At 42.9% G+C, this 21,663-nt stretch overlaps 2 protein-coding genes across 4 annotated transcripts in view; both read right to left on the bottom strand.

Annotated features, from left to right (window-relative positions):
* The window catches only part of SCRN1 (secernin 1), a 32,663-nt gene extending 20,933 nt beyond the window's left edge, over positions 1 to 11,730 (bottom strand). The window contains exons 1-2 of one of the 3 annotated variants that reach the window (XM_035129282.2): positions 11,555 to 11,730; positions 156 to 315 (exon numbers count right to left, since the gene is read on the bottom strand). In XM_035129282.2, coding sequence (XP_034985173.1) covers positions 156 to 314 — 159 coding nt within the window. In that variant the 5' untranslated portion in view covers position 315; positions 11,555 to 11,730. Of the gene's footprint in view, positions 1 to 155; positions 1,861 to 11,554 lie in introns of those variants that run through there. The other 2 variants (XM_035129281.2, XM_035129279.2) reach the window with 2 other exon arrangements.
* Positions 11,731 to 14,260: 2,530 nt separating this feature from the next.
* On the bottom strand, positions 14,261 to 21,436 carry FKBP14 (FKBP prolyl isomerase 14). The gene is made up of 4 exons (XM_035130106.2): positions 20,760 to 21,436; positions 18,328 to 18,479; positions 16,359 to 16,486; positions 14,261 to 14,833 (listed from the first exon to the last, which is right to left on the bottom strand). Exons 1-4 carry the CDS (start codon positions 21,014 to 21,016, stop codon positions 14,675 to 14,677), a joined length of 696 nt encoding a protein of 231 aa, XP_034985997.2. The 5' UTR covers positions 21,017 to 21,436; the 3' UTR covers positions 14,261 to 14,674.
* Positions 21,437 to 21,663: the final 227 nt, after the last annotated feature.

The raw sequence follows: 21,663 nt of genomic DNA, 5'->3' as shown, positions 1-21,663 counted from the left end.
AGGTAAATGGATCAAAAGGTGAGAACAGGTGAAAGAGAACAGAGAGCAACATGCCATTTTACAATATTGACCATGAGAGTCTATATGTCACATCTGACAAACATGCCCTTGGTCAAACCCACAAATTAATTACAAAATAAAGCTGTTCCGTTTACCTCAACTTTGCATCCTGGATCATGAGTAGCAGAGGCAAAATAAACTATTTCTTGCACCTCGTCCCTGGGCCGTGCAGAATTTTTCCCAATGACTACAAGGCCATCTTTAGTGTGTGGTGGGAACGCAACAAAACAGTAACTGGGAGGTGCCAGAGCCATCCTAGAAAAAAGGGGACATTTTAGGATCATAAGAAACTGCCTTATTCCAGGCCATTTTATTTCTCCTTTTAGCCAGGGCTGGTCCAAAACATTTTGCTGCCAGAAGCGATGCAGTAAAATCGAGCCTTTCTCACAGGGCATTGTACCCAAGGTTGATCAAGTTATTTTGACCCCTGAGGCAGAAAATCCCACAATTGCCCTTCTTGCTGGCAGCAAAAACAGAATAAGAAAGAACAATTTTCCGCCTCTTTACAAGACATGGTATCTCTTCACCATGCCTAATGATAGGGCCGGCTGTACAGCTACCCTAGGAGAGTATTGTATTTGCTGTCTGACAAGCAGCTCTTTGGGGTATTAGGCAGAGAAAAGCCTTTCCCATCACCTGATTCTTTTAAGTGGTGATGCCTGGATTAAACATGGGATCTCCGAGATACAGAAAGGATTAGCTCTCCCACTGAGCTACAGCCTCTCCCTAAATTGGTTAACTTGACCAAACTTACATTTGTAGGTTGCTATTCTTGTCTCACCAGCTAAATAATCCCATTTTAATGAAAGAAAGTCATCCAAAATAGACTTACTGCAGCTCAGTAAACAAAGTCCTTTGATTGTGAAAGGAGAATGATGGAAGAATTAGTGGGGAGAATAGTGGGATCTGCTTTAATAATTAAAACAAATTATTTTCTCTTACAAACCACTATACCCAGATATAACCAGGTAAAATGTACTTCTTAACTCAAATGTTTTAGCAGAGAGATAGGCAAGGATTTTTAAGTACCACAAACATGCCACACCTGAGAGAAGGTTATTTGGAAAAATAATTGGTGTTCCCTTATAATCGCAGCCCCGCCAATCAACTGACTGAAGCTTTAATGCACTTAAGTCTACTTGTTTCCATTAATTAATGTCTGCAGCCCTAATTGGATATACATTAGCAGAAAGCTGTGTGTTAGTTCTTTCACTGTCTTAACTTCCTCAACAGAGAACTGTCTCAAAGAATTGGAGCATACCTGGCACATCTTGTGCTATTAGCGACCAACTGCCACAAAACTCTGGACCAGTATTTTGGCTCAGTTCACATATCACGTCAAATCATGATTTGCAACCAGCTGCCATTGGTGGTGGAACCCGAGAACTCCAAGTCTGTGGCAATAAATCATGCTTAATGACCGAAGTCCTCAAAAACATACCTACTGTATATTCCTGCATATAAGACTACTTTTTAACCCAGGAAAATCTTCTCAAAAGTCGCGGTTTGTCTTATATTCCAGGTTATATTTCTTATACGGCGAGTATATCCCAAACTCTATATTTTAACTGGAAAAGTTGGGGGTTGTCTTATACGCCCAGTCGTCTTATATGCCAGAATATACGGTATTTATCGCTGTGTTCTCATGATTAAAGACTGCAATTGGTGTGTTGGTATCTTTGATGCCATTCTATATTTAACTGTTCCTGCAGTTTTAGGATTTTTCTGGGCTGCCTGTTTTGATTTTATCACTGGATACTGTTATTTATTAATGATTGTGTTTTGGGGTTTTTAAATTTATTATGCCTTATGTATTGTTGGAAGCTGCCTTGAATAATCCGTCTCCCAGAAAGATGGTTTATAAAAATGTATTTAACAGTAAAGACAAGACAACAAGAATAAGACACTTTGGGTCAAAGTGGGCTGCAAACCATAGTTTGGTATAATGTCTGAAATGGCAACCAATTATTTATCTATCACGCTTCAAAGCATCTCAATGTGATTTACATTAATTTGAACCAATAATCAAATTGATACTAATCTGAAGACATCTGAAGGCAGCTGAAGGTTTAGGGAGACTTTTAATGTTTAATAGATTATTTTATTTTTCTGTTGGAAGCCGCCCAGAGTGGCTGGGGAAACCCAGCCAGAAGGGCGGGGTATAAATAAATTATTATTATTATTATTATTATTATTATTATTATACAATTAAAAATGAAACAAAAGCAAAGCAAGCAAAATAAAAGCCATGTTTTTAAAAATCAATAAAAGCCTGAGTGAATAAAGATGTATTCACCAGTAGCCAAAAAGATATCATATGAACTGTAAGGCAAGCATCCCTGAAGAGAAGATTCAAAGGTTGGGGTGCCACCACAGAGGGTGTCCTGCCTTGCCTCAGATGGCAGCATTCGAGAGGCAGACTTTGAGGCAGATCTTCGTGTTCAGCAAGTGGGCCAGAAACCTAATTCTGGCCAATCTCTCCCTCTGGAGGTTACTACACTATAGGCAGAATGCTGAGCAGAAGGAATCTGAAAGCAGAAATGGAGTTCCAACTTAATCGCTCTTGTGTCTGTTAGCAAAAAAACACATTTTGGGGGCTCTAAGTTGGCATGATATTCAAAGTGGGCCTTCGACAAAATGGGTTGGTCTCTTCATTGTATTCCCACAAACACAGCCTTATGCACAATTCAGTGTTTAACTGTATTCCAACATCACCAATGATTTGGTGCACTTTTACATTTCAGTGACACGCTAAGTAGGGGGCGTGGGGGGAGATCATTACCAACTTCCTTACGTTGGCCATGCCATTTAATAGATTTTGCCCTATGAGCTGGCGCCATCACAGAGCAAGTTTCCAGCCTCTGGTACAACATAAATAAAAATGGCCTCAGCTCATACAGGAAGGATGCGGGCTATGACATTCACCACTGGGGTGGATGCTGATTCTTCTAGTGTTATTGCAACAGCTAGAGCAGGTGTGTTTCCCCAGCCACAAATTGCTCAATGCATACAATACAAAGCATCACTCACTTTTTAAAAGCTTGATGGGTATGCTGCTTGTGATTATCATCCCTTGTCTCAAAAGGCATAAATCCACAGAATGAGGAGACTAGTGATATATCTTTCAAAAATCCCTGGAGAGCTGAACTGTATTATTCATGCACAGTTAATTAGCTCCAAGACACAATTTTAGCAGATTGCTTTGATATAGATCTTATCAGACAAGACAATGGTCAGAATGCAATATCCAATTCCCTTGCGACTACCTGAAATGACAACTTTCAAGTGATTTCTCACTGTCTAGTGCTTCTTGATGAAAATTAATCTCAAGGGAATTTGGCTGTATGCTGCTATTTTTTGCTGCTGTTTGTTCAGCTAATGCTGCCTTTTCAGTTACTATGCCAATGTGCTTAAAATAGGCTAAGCATGCTGAAGAGTAAATAGCTTTAATTAACATGTAAAATGAATTCTTTGTAAGACATTTCAGTGAGCCTAAATGGGAAAATTTATTTATTTATTAAAATAGGAACCGCCGTCAAGAGCTCATCTATACAGATACTCAGGGTTGTCTCCAGGACTTGTGGCCTGCCAGGCATAGCATGAACTGAGGACTGCTATTGTGGGAAGTGGACAGCAAACTTTTATTTATCTTTTTTTCCTTTATACATATATCTGCATGAAGGCAGGGCTGCATTCTCTGACTTGTGACAAGCACAAGGTACGCTGTGAGACTTGGCAAGTCGACAACCCCTCGTGCTGCTTCGCAAGTTGTTCATATGTACCTATATTAAGAGTGTCTAATTCTCAGATCTAATGACTTTTAATTAGAGTGTGTTTAGTCTGCTTCCATTATACGCTGAAAGATGTGCAGGCAAGGCGGGTAAAATCAGCACATATTTTTAGCCCGGGAAATAGGTCAATACTTTGCAATGGTTTGCGCTGAAACAATGAGATTTCAAGCAGAGGAGGTGGGTGGGGGAGCTGGGGTTTTGTCTACCAAATTGCCTTTTGTTTCAGATGGCTAGAGCCATTAGCTTCTGGTGCAAATACAGTCTCTAGGAAACGGCCCACAAAAAGCCTAACCAAGTGTGGGAAAAGCCAGTCTTTCTTTGCAATGTGAACAATTGCTTACTGGACTGAATGGGAGGGTGGTCTTTAAACACTTTTCCCACTTGCTTTTTTAATTTGGTGCCCTGAATCTTTGTTTCCATGAAACAACTTCGAGATGCTCCATACTACCTGCTACACGTTGGGCAACATTCAGGCATGCATATTAAAAACAAACCTAGACTAATTAGTTAAGAATCATAAGCCAGTATAAATGGCTTTGATTACACTGAAGACTTTTCCCCCTTGATCAGTACCCTCTGTTCATGTTTCTTGAGCAGTAGCAAAAGGCATAAGCTTTTTTTCCTATTAAAAGAACTTAAGGCAGGTGGGAGCATTTCTGCTGGGAGAAAAGTCTGCATGATGAAACAATAAATCACAGCTCTGCTTCCTCTTACATTCCCCTTCAGGCAAAATGCAAGTATAAATAGTACGACTGGGTTACCATTTTCTTTATTAAATATGAATATTTCAAAGTGACTTGAATTTTTAATGCATCTATGGTTGCCAACCCTTAAATGCTCTAAAAGTGAGATTCAGAATCTCCACATTCTAAAAGGATATTCTCGTGCACAGTAATATATACTGACTATCTTTGTAAATACACAGGCCCTGATTCAGAATCACATAATTGTAGAGTCGGAAGGGACCTCGGGAGTCATCTAGCCCAACCCCCTGCAATACAGGTATCTTTTGCCCAACACGGGGCTCAAACCCACGACCCTAGGAGGTGACCCATGCTCTACCAACTCTGCCACGCTCACCATCCTTCAGCCCCACTCTCACTATAGGGTGACCCAATGCCGAGATAGTCAGGAATCCTCTGGGAAATGCATAAAAGCAGCTGTAACTGCTTGCAACAAATATCACCAACTACCTCCAATATCAAGCAGCTGCACCATCTTTGAATTTCAAGGCCACGCAGAAATGTGGCAGCTCTTCAGCCGTACACTGCAGCTCCCCTGCAAATGCACTACAGCCCCTATACCCGAGCATCTTCCAGAAACAGTGCAAAACTTTGGATGGGGCTACAGTCTCACCTAGTATAATTTCCCCTTTTATCTCACCTCTTCAGTCAAAAAGACTTACAGAACAGCCCCTGACCTCATGCAAAAGGGACCTAACACAAAGGGAAAAGGAAACAGGAGAGAGGAAGAAAAAAAAGGTTACAGAATCTTAGGTTACAACATTCTAGTTCCGATGAGGCTCACACATTGATGGCAAGTCAATGCCTAAACGCTGCCACTTCTCTTCTGGTATAAGTGGGATCAACAAACCAGGTAGTCTTGGCTTCCCATTACACCCAAGACAGGGTTTTGTGGTCCATTTCTCCTTTAGAAGCCATGGCTATTAGCCAACCTTTAGTCGTGTGGTTTGTTAAGTAGCAACATACCACAATCCTCAGTTCATATACAATATCCTTCCTGGCATCGGTGCCAATGCTATAGGGCCCTGGTCCCTTTGCCCCCCCCCGCAATTAATTTTTTAAGGGGGCTCCCCCCAATATGTTCTGCATGTTAGCGTTTCCCCCTCTCCCTCCCTTGGACAGCCACTTCCCCCTGCCCCCAGCGGGCGCCACCCTCTCTTGCCAGCTTGGCTCCCAGCTTTTGGCACCATTTCCAAGCACATTTGAGCCAGGGCAGCTGTGGAGAGACAAGTGGGCAGGCAGGCAGAAAAGGCAGGCCGGTAGGAGAGATGAGCAGGCGAGGGGGTCAGAGGGGTGTGTGAGAGAGACAAGCGGGTGGGACGAAGCGGAGGCCTCTGCGTGCAGCAGAGGAAGGTGTGATCCACAGAAGTGCAGCTGGGGGGGAGGGGCAGAAGTGCAGGGAGCAGGGGCCCCCAATATTTTGTTCAAGTTGGTGCCTATCCTTCCTGGTTTGTTTATTCCACTTATGCCAGTGGAGGAGTGACAGCAGACATGGTAATTCAGAAACTTGCATTGATGCCTCTGGGACGATGCAGGCTACAAATGAAATACTGTACCTAAATAGTTGAGCAAAATGAAATCAGGAGACTGGAGATATTATATATATATATATATATATATATATATATATATATATATATATATATATAGTTAATGTATTTCAAATCTGCATTCCAATTAGTTTAGTTTACCCCTCAAGGCGGTAAATATAACTAGTATATTTTGCAGCGGTAATTGCTATTTCGTGCGACCCATCAGCCATTGAGATCTGCAGAGGAGTAGGAGCCGACCGGATTCCGCAACTTTTTGCAAAAAAAAAAAAAAACCCAACATTTTGTACCAGCAGGATGGCAGTCACATTAATCACATTCTTATCTATCAAACGGCGTCAGGATTTGCTACAATATACAAAACAAGTCTCTGCTCTAATAAATGAATGTCACACAAAGAATATTGCAAAGTGGCTGCAACTTCTTCTCTAGAAGCCAACACCTGCGCTAAGCCACACCCACTTTTGTTATTATTTATTCTCTTTATTCATTAAATTTATATACCACCCTTCATTTGAGGATCACAGGGTAGTTTGCAGTATGAAAACACAAAAATACCTAACATAATAACAAACAACAACACACACACCAGTTTAAAAGGCTATAGATGCAAAAAAAAGGCTATTGCTGCAAAAAAAAAAAAAAAATAGCCAAAGGCCTGAGAGAAAGAAGAACGTTTCTGCTTGAAGATATGCAATGAAGGTGCTACCGTAGGTGGGTCTCCCTGAGATCTCTGCTCCATCTCTGGCATGCTGCGGCAAGCTAAACCATGGTTTGGCTTAGCATGCTTTACGAACCTGGGCTCATGGTTTGTTTTGCTCCAGATAAATAATGAGCTGTAACCAATGTTTGCTCTTTGTTTAAAGTTCAAGGCAGATCACAAGCCTGCATTCAGAAGACATGTTAGCTAAGACAGACTTAGCTCACAAGAGCACGAGCTGAGAAGCAGCAAAGTGGCTGTAATCTCCATTGCAAGAGCCCGTACATCTGTGCTAACCCATGGCTTGGTCTCAGTCTTACACGCTTTGAAATGCTACATTTGAACTGCAAAAGAGAGATGTTGCTGGGCAACCAAATGCTTCTATAGTTCCCAATGGTCTGAGTTCAAAGGGGTTGCAATGCTCTGTGATAGTGGAGGCAGCCATGGAGTTCTCACTATTATTTAGATTAGATAATTTAAAAGATAATTTACTTTCGTTTGCTAGATCACTAGATCAGTGTTTCCCAACCTTGTGCCTCCAGCTGTTTTCGGACTACAATTCCCATCATTCCTGACCACTGGTCTTGCTAGCTAGGGATGATGGGAGTTGTAGTCCCAAAACATCTAGAGGCACAAGGTTGGGAAACACTGCACTAGATGACCTGCAGCAGACAAGAAGAGTCTGACTTCTAATCTTACCATGTTTTTCCGTGTACTGTATAAGACTAGGGGGCCCTCTTATACACAGATATATCTCTCCCCCCCCCCATTTTCTTAAATCTGAGTCCTCCAAAATAGGGGGCATCTTATACATGGGGGTGTCTTATAGAGGAAAAAATACGGTATTTTATTTTATACATGAGGAGCAGCAACAAAAAGGCTTTTAAAAATAATCTGTTCGGATTTCAGATGTACAACAACTCAGATGTAGATTTTTATTTGCGTATATAGGCCAGTCATCCCAGTGTATAACTCACAAAGTGCAGCAAGCAATTCCGCCAGACTGCAACAGAGGAAGTGATAGGAATCAGGGTCACCCCATTGGCTCTGCTGGGAGACAGCTATAATTGGCTCCCCCATCCCCTTCTAGCTGGCCATTAGAAGGACTACCATTTAATAATTTGTGCCTGAGTTTACCTCTACCCTTTTCTATCCCCACCACTATTTTTTCCCCTTTTGTTGAACATACGTAAGATGTTCCGAGAGGCATTTTTTTGAAGGGTGGTGGTGGTGGTGGTAAAAATGCTTTGGATAAATAGTCTTCACCCCCTCACCTCCCATGATGCCACTGGCTCAAACAAGAGGTTCACACAGCCAGGAGTTGGTGTACCTCATGAGTTCTTGTAAAGTAGAAACAAAGTTTTCTCATGCATAGCCAACTCACCAGGGGTCTGGCAATAATCTCTACCAGAATGCCATACCTCAGTAGCCTTCAGCAGATTGTGTCTCAATGAGACCTCCATGGAGCGACACACTGCGTGATAACAACGCAATACATGCCATAGGATGCACATCTGCAAAATCTTGATCACTGTGGTACCAAGCAGCATTTATTAACTGTAATTTAGCTGAAAAATTATGGCTATGGAACAAGACATGGGGCGACTTTCCTCTATCTCAAGCTGCGTAAAAGCCACTGCTGCAAAAAAAGGAAGGAGCAACTATTTTTGGATACATTAGTGAAAGGCATTTAAAAAAATATAAGCATTGTTACCCTCCTGATCAAAATGCAGTGTGGAAAGAATCTAGCAGCAGCTCTCCAATAATTCTAGTGGGGTGGACTTGGGTACAGTAATATGGTGCCCTAAGTGAGGACATAATTTGGCACCCCTCCCCTTTAAATATTTCTTATTTTCACACACACACAAACTTCATTTTGGTACTCTTGCTTTTTTTATGTCTCTTCTCAGTGGGCACCTGTATAAATATCAGGTTTTTAAAATTATTTATTATTATCATTATTATTAATTATTTTTTACCCCCTTGGCTAGGCACCCTGTGCAGAGAAACCACCTCCCTAAATCTGGCGCCGATTCCAGCAAGGATCTTCTCCATATGAGCCACCAGAAATAATTACAGTGAATCATAGAATCTTAGAATCACAGAGTTGGAAGAGACCGCAAGGGCCATCCAGTCCAACCCCCTGCCAAGCAGGAAACACCATCAAAGCATTCCTGACCGATGGCTGTCAAACCTCTGCTTAAAGACCTCCAAAGAAGGAGACTCCACCATACTCCTTGGCAGCAAATTCCACTGTTGAACAGCTCTTACTGTCAGGAAGTGTACCTTGGTTTACAAGCTTAATCCGTTCCGGAAGTCCGTTCTTAAACCAAAGCATTCTTAAACCAAGCCGTGCTTTCCCATAGCAGCGGGGGACTCAATTTACAAATGGAACACCCTCAACAGGAATTGAAACATGTTCTTATTCCAAGGCAAAGTTCACAAACCAAAACACCTTCTTCCGGGTTTGCAGCGTTCTTAATCAAAGTTGTTCATAAATTAAGCTGTTCTTAAACCAAGGTACCACTGTATACTGAAAGCCACATTCCCTTATTTTACATGCCAGTGATGGGCGGGGCCAGAGGCAAAAGTGGGTGGAGCTAGTAGGCTAGCTTCTACGCACCCCTCTTGTCCTACAGATAAGCAAAGGGCACTATGACTATCAGAGGTCAAAGGCCACATTCCAACCAGGCAAAAACACTCATAGAATCTAACTGAGAAGGAAACTATAATCGACACTACAGGCATTTATACAGAGGAAGCCCACTGGGCCTATGCAGCTGAGTAGTTCAGGGGTCAGTCTAGAAACCCACTAAAATCTCAAGGTCTTGCCTTACAGGGCAGCACAGCTACACAAAGGCCAATAGTGCTTTAAACTACAGATCATGCAGATCTAAAACTAATCAGAAAACCCCATTTTGATAAAAGGAAGATGCACGTGAATCTCCAAACCCACAATGCCATTTCAAAACCATAACCTTGAGCTGAAAAGCTTGTTATTTTATGTAAGTAGATCAAACACTGGACAGAGGGAGAAAATGATCCAGTAAAGCCCAATAGCTTAGCCTTGAAGAACTTTTGAATTAAAGTACAAAAGAGACCACCTGAGCAGGTGCATTTCTTGCAATTATTAAAAAGAAAACAAAAAAACCACCAGGCAGTGATAAATCGACTTTCAGTTCCAGTATTCACAATTTTATAAAAGAAAACCATGCATTCTTAACAAAATCGCAGCAAAATCTCACATTTACTACTTGCAATCTGTGCCCACACTCATATTTAATTAGGAAGGAGCCAGGGGACACAATGAAAAGCAAGTTTGTAGAAATGATTTCAATGAGTCAGATGAAGCACAAAGGCTGGACTATATATAGCAGGCAGCCATATTATACTTCACACTAGACTGTAGATAGAGATCACCTGTTAAACCTTTGTAAATGAGATAGGAATTGCCAGAAAACCACAGGAAGCAGCAGTGGAACTGATCTAAGGTCACAGGAGATGGATGGCAAATGTCCTAAGTGCAGGAAGACACTGGGGCAACGGGCAGTTAAAACGGCTCAGGAACTTAGCAGCAATGGGATTACTACAGCTAGCAAACCTACATTTCCACCCTGCAAGCATCTCTACAGATACAGCTCCACTACAGCATCTCAGCAATATGCACCTGACCCCTTCGGTTATACACCCAAAGCCTCGTAGCATCCAAGAACCTCCGCCTCTCCAACAAAATCTCAGCTGCAGTAGCTTTCTGGTATCTAGAGCCTGAGCGAATTAAGACTCTGTTCCCCCAGGCAGGAAGCTACACACCCAGGGGGGCAAAAGGTGAATGGGAGGTCTGGGGTGGGGTGGAGACTTTCCCCATCCAGTGCGGAGCGTGCAACAATCCAACGATTGTGTGAAGCACCCATCGTGGACCAAGGACTAACACATGCAGCAGAGAGAGGGGCCCAGGGGTGAGTCATCAAGTGCAAAGATCAAGGAGGGGCAAGGGAGAAGGAGCCCGAGACAGTGCTATTTATTTTTGTTTTAGGAAAAGGTGCTGGAACTCACCATGAACTCACCTCATTCTCTTAAAGGGCACCCCCCACCTGAGAGGTGCCAAAACTCAGTTCCGGTGAGTTCTGCCTGGGGGGGGGGGGAACCCGGCCCCAGAGCTCATAGGAGCCAGCTCCTAGGGGCCAACATCCCTTTGGGCCCCCAGTAAAATATTGAGGGGGCTGGGCCCCTGCAAAATGGATGGGCATTGCCATTTAAATGGTGTGTGATCGCTTATGCAGGGTGGGGCTTACCTGAGCCCCCCCCTATTTTATTCAAGTTGGCACCCCTGCTAGAGCTGGTTCTCCAGATTTCTGGGTTGGCGGAGAGGAAAAGCGTTTGTGTGTACGTGCATGAGGCGGAGGAGGGGAAGGCTAGGAGGTGACCTGCCTCTTTGCAGAATCCCAGATAGCTGCACCTGCGAAAAAAGAGAGGCCGGCGAGCAGAAGAAAGGCTCGCGGCGGCGCATCCTGGCCGCGGCTCCCCACCCAGACCGCGGAGGCAGCAGCGCACCTGCCGGGACCTCCAGGTGCGCCCTTGAGGCCGCCTCGCTACGATGGGAGAGACCTTGGCAAGCGCCGCCGCCTTAGTCGACGAACCGTGGCTGCCGAAGACGAGCAACCCCCCCAAAAGAGACACCCCCGGACCGAGAGAGAGAGGTAGAGACCTCACCTTGCCGCTTGCTTGCTTGCTTGTTCCCTTCGGGCTTCCCTCCGCCTGCAGCTCCGTCTGCGTGAGGACGAGCAAGCGGCGGCGGCGGCGGCGGCCTCTCCTCCAGGTAACAGCTGCGCTCCGGCTCACGTGAGCGGCCTGCCAGCAAGGGAGGGAGCCAGCAGGCGCCTCTGCCTCCTCGCGGCTCAGCGCCGGCGCTGCTGCTACTGCCGCTGCAGCCGTAGCGTCTGCGCAGGGCTCCGCCTAGCGGGCGTGCAGCTGCAGCGAATAGGCGAGACAAGGAAACGGGTGGGTCCTCTGGCCGGAAAGGGGCGTCTGGGTATCCCTCCGCAGGCTTGGGGAAGGACGGCTGCGAGGAAGAAGCCCTTCGGATTCCGGCTAGCGGAAGCAGAGCTGGGTGAGGGAACCCTGAGAAGGGTGCCTCTGAGCATGCACAGAGGGACGCCGACTTCCCGCAACTGAGTGGTGTCTGAGGGGACGGCTAGGAGGAGCTCGAGCTGCTGCTTTTAGCTCCTTGCAATGCCGGAGTCGGTTCGGCAACGATTTGGCCATTTGGAAACAGGCCCGCAAACCTCAAACCAACGAACAACGGGAGCCGCCAAGAAGCATCCCTCTCTTAAGAGCACTGCAGGGTTTCCTATGCAGAGCAAAGGTCTCGGGGCACTTTTAAGGACTAACACATTTATTGTGATAAGCTTGGATTAGAGCTCATTTCATCAGATGCATTAACGGAGGGGGGGTTGATACGTATTTAAAAACACACCCATGTAAGGAGAAACTATTTTTTTATAGCATTACCTGACCTTTTCAGAAGGTAGCATGGAATTTCTTTGCTTTTTCCGAGAGTTTACGTGTTTTTTTTTAATCAAACGTAGATTTACCAAGCTAAACGTCATCCGGCCACACACAGAATAGCAGGTTTGAACTCCTCACACCCAAAACACATTTTAAAGACCCATCACTGAAGAAATATGCTCAAGTTTCGCCCCCTAAAATTGCACGCCCTAGTGGCTGACCTCTATTTCATGGTCTTTGATCCTTTGTATCTACCCAAAGGAAACGCTTCCATGCACCTGATACAGTGAGTTCCACTCAACCAATACTTATGTCACTGTGGGCTCCTATAGGCTGTGGGGTTTTTTTTAATTGCTGCAGGTTTACTTCACATGTTCTTGACACAATAATAGTGCATAGCTGGTGGGTTTGTTTTGCTGTCCTTCCCCAATGCTATCTGGCTATCGCTGTCTGGAGGGGCTACAGTACAACAAAACTTGGGGGCAAAGATAAAACAAAACATTTGTGGTGTAGTTAAGGGATTTCAACAGGAAGCTATGGGATGTCTGCTGAATGATGATGATTCCTGTTGCATCATCCCCAAGGAATGGCTCTTGCTCTGCAAGCAAAACCAAGTTTTCAGTCACAGTACCTTATATATCATGCCCAGTGTTCCCCACCCAATCCTATGCTGACAGTAGGATTCTTAAGACTATGGTTGCATGTCACGATCAGTTTCTCTTACTTTAACCATGGTTCACTTGTGTGGCTATGCACACACAGCTCAAACTAGCCATAGTACGTTTCACACAAACCACAAATGACAAACCAGAAACCAATGCTTATTCTTGGTTTTATTTCTGACTTGCTGCTCCTGGCTTGTTTGAAACAAACCATTGACCATGTTCAGAAAACATGACATCACTTGTTTTGAGGGCAGGGGAGCCATACAGGAACCATGTTTACGACAAATCAGCTACGGTACTGTGATGTGAAAATGAGGCCACTAAGATTGCACGTAATTTTTCTTTATCCTAACATACACAAAAATAGTATCAGGAGGCGGGTATGTCAAATAGGCAGTTTTGGAGAGAAGCACTGCTACTTAATGTAGCTCGGGTTGTCAAAATTCCTTTTAAGATGCAAAACTAGATCCATTTAAGGTGGGGGGAATCTCCTAGCTCCTGTGTCAAAGGGAATTCAAACTTTACCTGAATGTATTTTAACAAAGGTGCTGTCATACACTGACTCGGTCACAGTGAACAGTGAAAGGGAGCAGGAAGGAAGGATATAAAAGGTTTTCCAAATATGTTGTGAATAGGAGCTTCACAAATTAAGGGGCTCAGGTGTTAGTGAAGGTTTAAGGAGCAACCCACCCTTTCCTTACCTGTCCTACTTCCTTGCAGTTACTGGAGTGCAAGTTTGGGTGGGGGGGGCAAAGAGGGAGGAAGTGAAAGGATAGATCAGCTAGGATAGCCTTATTGACAAGACAAGCAAACAACTGGTGCATATATCAAAGGGATTGGGGGAAAGCCTGTTATTTCTCACGACCAAGTTAGGTGTTGGGCTGGGGGAACCCGGCCAGATGGGCGGGATATAAATAATAAATTATTATTATTATTATTATTATCCAAACTACTGCCACACCCAAAACTCAGCATCGCTACTTGCTCTATTGTACTTTTTCTGTTGTTTCATGGGAAAGAGATTGCAATGATATAGTCAGTGTGTTTCATCCTAAGCACAAAGGTGTACTTAGGAAGGCAAGCCATTTGGAATTATTAAAATAGTGAGACACACACCTACTTCACAATGGCAGTAATTAGCCCACTTAACCGGGAATAAGTCCCATTTGATTTAATTCAATGCTGTTTACCTGAGTCAAGTGGGGATGCACTTGACTATAATATTAATACTGTTTTTTTTATTAAAAAAAATCAATAGCTTCTTGAGAGAACACAAGAAAATAGACCAAATACTTAAATGCTAGAAAAGTTTGAATTTAAGAGCGGGCAGGGGGAGAACAGTGTTGGAGTGTACTTATAAGCAGTAATAATAAAGACTTTTTTATTTTATAGTTTTCTAAATAAATTAATGCACAGAGCTTTCCTATTAAAGAATCATTTGAACAGATGCTCCCACTTTATAAAAACAAGTCTCAATGTTTTGTATCAATAGTAGTTCAAGTAGAAAAATGGGCAACACATTCCCCCACCCCCACCGAGTAACAGGCAACTCCAAATAGAAAATATATACAGTTTGTGTGTGTGTGTGTATGTATAATAAATTTTGAAGCATCAGATTGCCAGTCATTACTTTCTCATTGGGAATTGCTTCAAAATGTTTTTATAGCTCATCATGTGTATACACAAACTCCCTTGCAGATATAAATCCATCGCTATCTTCATCTTCCTTCTCAAATATGTTTTCAACTAAAGAATCATGGTGGCTGTCATTGATAGGTGCACCATGCCTTTCAAATTCTTTCTTCAAGTATACTTTTACCTATGGAATAGGACAGGAAAAAAATAACCTTTTAATCATTATGTATCTGTTGGATATGAGAAAGCAAGCCAATGTAAAATAGCCCATCCTCTCTAGTATGTTCAGTACAGGTAATGATAATTTGTGCAGAGCAACAGCTATAGCATTCTCAAATGGATTGTAAATCTACGGAACTGGCTGTGTTCACATGAAACACTGAACACAATTTTATTTTAATTTTAAAGCCTTCTGCATTCTTTTTCTGCTCACAAAGCAGTGCTCAATCCTTAAGATTCATCAAATCAGTTAATATAGCAACAAAACAATTTTAAAAAATACCATTGCATTTAATCAACAGATTCCTGCACTACAGTGGGTTTGACTAGACAACCCTCAGGGTCCCCTTTCCAACTCTACAATTCTATGATTTTAATAAACCTGGGGGAAAAACTAGCCCTAGGCAATAGTCCCATTAGTCAGTATCTCAATTTAAACTCTGTAGGCATTCTAAAAAGATGTCATTTCAAAGTTGTTTTCCAAAGAAGGTGCCTATTTAGCTTTTCTCCATGATCAAATTTCACAGGTAAGGGCCCACAGAAGAGAGATTTAGCTTATACGTGTGAAACTCAGGTTTGCACTCTCCTTCTCTCTAATATGGTTGCAAAGGAGATCAGAGGCTCTTGACTCTATTTTCAATTGACCACAGTTTCTTGTTATGTCCAAACTTGGACAAATGGTGGTTAGTGCTAACTATGGTTGATTGAAACAATGCCAACTTCAAATTGTGGTAGATGCCTTCTACCGGTAGATATAAACCATAGTTAGGGTTGCCATTTTTTAAAAAAAAGTATTTTTTATTAAAGATTTATTGGTTTACAAAAGTATGTGCAATGTCTCTTTTTTCAAGTTACATTTTCCACAGGTCAGTTTCATTTGTTGAAACATTAGTTTTTGCCAACTTCTACTTTTAACTATGGATCGCTAAGATGACTCTATCCATGAAAAAGAGGAAGTATCCTGGAAAAAGGATGGCAATCCTACCTATGTAGCAGTAACCAGATATTTGTCAATGAAACTGTAGTTATCTGAAAATGGAAGCAAAAAGATTCAGCCTCATTGTGATTACTGTTGTCAAAGAAAACTCCAATTTTGTTTGGAAACTCTAAAACCAGAAGATGGAATCAGTAGAAGAGTAATGCAGCAATTATTTCCAAAAACAGACTTAATTTACTGAAGAGGGTTTCTTTTTCCCCTGCAGTGTTATTTGTAAAATCTTAGAAATAACGTCCCTTTCTTTGCCACTCAGAAAGGCAGGCACAAGTTGCCTTTGCACTACAAATACTTACTGAAAAGGCATCAGTTTTGAGTGTGTAAAAGGAAATTGGAACTGTAATATTTATCAATCTGCAGTAGCTCAAAATACCATGGTAAAGACTTAAAAATGTCACAGTTGCAAAGCATAACCTCAAGGGAAGCAAAACCTAAAATTCTCTTTTCCTGTTAAAATACATTAACACACAATTGTAGAATGCATTAGCCTTTTCACCTCTTCTCTGGAAAGCTTCCAATCATCATTAAGATCCATTTGTTGAAAGGACTCGTGAGATCGCGGTCCATTCCTGATTTCTAGAAGTTCAATGTTGAAGATCAAAGTGCTCTCAGGTGGGATTTTTCCTACCCAACATGGTACACAAACATTGAGACAAGATTACACACGTAACCAAGAAGATAAGCATTGTTAGTTTGAATCTGCATCCTTCAGCTTGTCTTCTTTCATTAGCTACTGTGCTCAAAAGAATAGAAAACTGCGTAAGTGGCTATGAATTTATGGTGCAATGCTATGCACATTTACTTCAAAAATGTTCCATTTGTGGAAATGAGACTCAATTATATAGAACTTCTCAAAGACAAAATGTAAAAAATAAAGACATTTATATTCCACCAAGTGTCTGTTTCTTTAAATATTGCCTTTACATAATGTGTGCAATACCAAAATCAAGTTCAAGTACAATACGGCAGGGTTCCAACAGGTCGATCGCGATCTACTCTGGTCGATTGCGGGGTGTCCCTGGTTGATATTGGTTGATCTTTGAACCCTCTAAAAAAGCTCAACAACTGTGTCTTCCTAAAAAAAAAAAGCTCAACAACTTCCTAAAAAACTCTGACAATGGGTAGATCACTGCCAGTTTTTTTAAAATACTGTGAGTAGATCTCAGACTCTTGGAAGCTAGACACCCCTGCAATACGAGATGCATTTTGTCTTTGGGAAGTTCTACATAATTGCATACAAAGTTGTGTGAGCTGTGTCTCTCTATCTCTCTGTATTCCATTGTGTTGTGTTCTGATCCTAAGGTGCCAGCATGTCATAATAATCAGGGAAAAAGCATCGGTGGTCCTCTGGTTGTTGTTGGACTACAGCTCCCATGAGTCCCAGCCACCATGGCCAATGGACAGGGATGATGGCAGCAACACCTGGAGAGCCACTGGTTCCCCATCCCTGTTTTGTATCAGTGAGTTACCGGAATCCTAATGATCATGTTTTCTTCTATTATATTTTTCAATAACTGCACAAAGCCCACTAGAATACTATGCTTTGTGTGTCATCACTACCAAAGCGCTGTCAAGAGACACTTCTGCAATTTTACTGACTTTATAACTTGCAGCAAACACTTTAGGCACAACTGTGAAAAACAAAAGTGGGACTTATTTTAGAGTAAACATGTACAGAATTGCACTTTTAGAGCACACTTGTGTAGAATTACACTGAAATCTCTTAACAATGGATGCGATGTTTGAAAAGAACTAAAGGAGAATAATGGAAACAGATCAAACCCCAAGCCTTTCTGAATGTTATCACATCTTCATCCAATGTAATTCAACCAGATGTGTTCTTCACAAACACAAAAAACGAATGGAGCTTTTCACTTCAAGTTTTCTTGCTTTTATAATCAGCAATGGCGATTACTAGGTAATGGAAAATCAAAATACCTTTGAACAAGCCATCTATTTACCTAACTTGTATACCACTTTATATTTCAAAAAGTCTCTAAGCGGTTGCTTTATAATCTCGTGTATTCTAAATCGGGGGTCAGCAAACTTTTTCAGCAGGGGGCCAGTCCACTGTCCCTCAAACCTTGTGGGGGGGGGATGGACTATATTTTAGGGTGGGGGGGAGAATGAATTCCTATGCCCCACAAATAACTCAGAGATGCATTTTAAATAAAAGCACACATTCTGCTCATGTAAAAACACCAGGCAGGCCCCACAAATAACCCAGAGATGCATTTTAAATAAAAGGACACATTCTACTCATGTAAAAACACCCTGATTCCCGGACTGTCCATGGGCCGGATTTAGAAGGCGATTGGCTCGGATCGGGGCCCCGGGCCTTAGTTTGCCTACCCATGTTCTAAATCATTCCATGCTATGATCAAGATGTTCAGAATGTTTTTTCATTAAATAATAATGTTAAGGATTCCTTGAACCTGGAGAGAGTTCTCCAGAACTATTATTACCTTTTCCTTCTTTTCCATAAGCCAGGGATGGAGGAACGGTTAGCTTACGTCTCTCTCCTACGCACATCTGTTTCAAACCTTTATCCCAGCCTATGATAACTTCCCTTATACCGAGAGTAAACCATGTTGGCTGGGCATTGTTATGCTTGTAGCTGAAACAAACACACAGGAAACATTGCTGAATCAGGTGCCGTATAGTCACAATAAGCTGATCGTTGGCACTTGAGATGCCAGTTGGAAAGGGCCTTTGCAGGTGCCATTGATCAGCAGGATAATTTCCAGGAAGCAAGCCAAAAAGACCTACAGTACTTGAGATCCAGGGGTCAAATACTTTCAAAGGACTAACACAGCGAGATACAGTAGTCCATTGCGCAACCACATGGATTTGTGAAGTACAAATCACTCTATATATTTAATTGGGCTTTATTTAATAATTTGCCTGGGGCAGAAAGTACTAGGAGACACTCCTAGTGCCGCTATATACTCTCAAGGTTTGTCTTTTATCTACTAAGAACACCTGCATCCAACAAACATAAGGCAGGTAGGCACTTGTTTGGCATGTAGGCACTTGTTTTAAAAACTGACCTCTTCATGACGCCTTTCCCTAATGGGTGATCCAGCTAAGGTGATGTATTAATCTGATCTACTGATTTATGTTGTGCTGAGGGCGGATAAAAATTCTTGCAAATAAATAAATAGGCATTAGGGTGTGTGTGTGGGGGGGGAGATGTTCTAAGATGATGCCTGTTGCAAGCACATGTATCTGTGTATCAGATGTATATTCATCTGAAAATGACGTAATCAGATTGTTTTTAGAATTACTGTATTTCATTTCTAAGATAAGACAGATTTCATCAAATCAAGAAGAGCTGCATGATGCAACTTTTTAACTTTGTTTAATTGGTTGGCAGTTCCAACTTTCTGTGCCTTTTCTTCTTTAATTGCAACTGCCGCCTTCCCATCCTTTGGCAAGCCACTGATTTTTTTTTTTTATTATTAACTCAAATGTGAAATTGAGCTAGGTTTCCCATTTGTGTTCTAACTAAATTTGATTTGGTTTTGATTTTTTTTAAAAGTTCGGTATGTGTGTGTGTGTAGAACCTGTGACTCTCTAGATCAGGCATGTCAAACATGCGGCCCTCCAGATGTTTTGGACTACAATTCCCATCATCCCTGACCACTGGTCCTGCTAGCTAGGGATCATGGGAGTTGTAGGCCAAAACATCTGGAGGGCCGCATGTTTGACATGCCTGCTCTAGATGATGTTGAATCAACCTACACCAGTCCCAACCAGCCTAGCCAGTGGTCAGGGATGGTAGGATTTTTAGTCCAACAGCAATTGGATGGCCACAGGTTCTCCATCTATGGCAGGCTTCCTCAACCTCAGCCCTCCAGATGTTTTGAGACTACAATTCCCATCATCCCTGACCACTGGTCCTGCTAGCTAGGGATCATGGGAGTTGTAGGCCAAAAATATCTGGAGGGCCGAAGTTGAGGAAGCCTGATCTATGGGTTAGATTTCTGGACTAGTACCATGAATATTCTGGGTTCTCAGCCACAAAGTTCATTGTGCAAACTGGGAACAGCATCTTTATCTCAGCCACACCTATGTAAGAAGAGTTCTAATGGATCAGATCAAAACCTTATCTAGTCTGGCATCGCATTCTCACAATAAACAACCAGATGTCTATAGGAAACCAGTAAGCAGGGCACAAACCTAACACTCTACCCACTTTTGATTCACAGCAACTGGTATATATTGGCATACTACACCCCGACAGCAAAATCAGAATATGACCCTTGCGGTAAGCAACTATCAATAGCACTATGCTCCATGAATTTGGCCAATCCCTTTTAAGAACCTACCTCACAGGCTTGTTGTTTCATAGATTCATTAGAACTGTAGGGTTAGAATGGACCACGAGGGTCATCTAGTCCAGCACTCTGAAATGTAGGAATCTTTCGCCCAACTTGGAATTTAATCCCACAACCCTGAGATTAAGAGTCTCATCATGCTCTACCAACTGAGCTGTTCGGGTGTTATGAAAATAGGGGCAGCAAGAGAATCATGTATGCCTTAGCTACTTGGGGAAAGGGTAAATTTAAATGTATCCTTATTATTATTAGTGAAAAGAATGTGGTTTGTAAAGCAGGGGGGCTAACCTGTGCCTCTTCCCCCTGATTACAGTACTGCATTGAAAATTGACCACACAATCCAGTCATGTTGGACTACAACTCCCATCCACCCCAGTCCACAAGGCCAAGGAATGGCCAGGGAGCATGGGAATTGTAGTTCAACCTACCATGGGATTCCATGCATCCTGCAGTTTTACAGTCTAATACAAAAGATTTCAGATGTTACCGGTAGTTTTCCACCATACATTGCACATACATCATAGTCTGTGTACGTGTGTTGAGGTAAGTATACTCACGTAGAATGAAAGAGCGAGCCATCCTTCTCCAAATAGCCTTCGTAGTGCACCAACATCATGTCTCCCGGCTTCGTCTTCCTCTTGCAAATGAACGGTTTATGGAGCACTTCGATCTCCACTTCTGGTTCTGGGATGAGACCCGCAGCCCCCAAAGCCACGAACGCAAAGGCAAGGAGAGTCCAAAAGGCACCTTTCATTTTGACCGCCGTGTGTGCAGCGTGTGTGCAATCTTTCAGTTTAAAACGCAACGTGCGCATTTCCCTTAAAAACAAGAAGACGGGGATACATTCTGTACATAACACATTCGGACACAATACTAAATAGCCCTAGGACGCTGGATTTTTTTAAAAAAAAAGCCTTTGCAGATTTCGTAGAGGCGATTTTATCTTATTTTCAGTGCGATATTCTCAATGTTGTTAGAGCCCTGGGTTTTTAAATTTTTATTTCCTGGAGCAGCCACTCCATGCCAGCTCCGCTTTCCAGCAACTTTCCCGAACTTTGGAAGCCCACGCTTTTCCCAGCGCTCTCCGCGAATGAAGGCGGGCTCCCGCTTCCTGCCAGCCCCGCGCATCCCACCGGCCCGTCATTCCCGCTCCTCGAATCCGCAGACGTGGCAAACTCGCCCCCAGAACGCGACGATTTCGCGTCCATTCATTCCCCCCACCCTCCTCCCTCAGCCTGAGGGGCAGGATCCAGGCAACGGCGCCGTTCCATTGGGCCGCGGAACTGCCAGTCTTCAAAATTATACATTGAAACAAACAAAACACACACGCCCAAGCCGCTGCGAGCGGCGATTGGCTGCCCCAACATTCCAGGAAGAGAACGCCGCGCGCACATCTCGGAATCCCTCAGCACAATACAACCGGCTTCTGCGCCGCAGCCATTGGCTGGCGCTGCGGCGAGA

Source organism: Zootoca vivipara, chromosome 12 (assembly GCF_963506605.1).
Source record: "Zootoca vivipara chromosome 12, rZooViv1.1, whole genome shotgun sequence".
In the NCBI taxonomy this organism is placed as follows: domain Eukaryota; kingdom Metazoa; phylum Chordata; class Lepidosauria; order Squamata; family Lacertidae; genus Zootoca; species Zootoca vivipara.
Note: the sequence above shows the minus strand (reverse complement) of the source record. Positions and strands in the feature narration are given on the sequence as shown.

Excerpts from the sequence above, each read along its gene's own strand:
- FKBP14 (XM_035130106.2), bottom strand. The coding sequence starts at position 21,016 with ATGCGCACGTTGCGTTTTAAACTGAAAGATTGCACACACGCTGCACAC. Across the intron at positions 16,487-18,327 it reads TTATGGAAAAGAAGGAAAAG|GAAAAATCCCACCTGAGAGC; the intron begins GTAATAATAGTT and ends CATGTTGGGTAG. Across the intron at positions 14,834-16,358 it reads GGAAGCTTTCCAGAGAAGAG|GTAAAAGTATACTTGAAGAA; the intron begins GTGAAAAGGCTA and ends CCTATTCCATAG.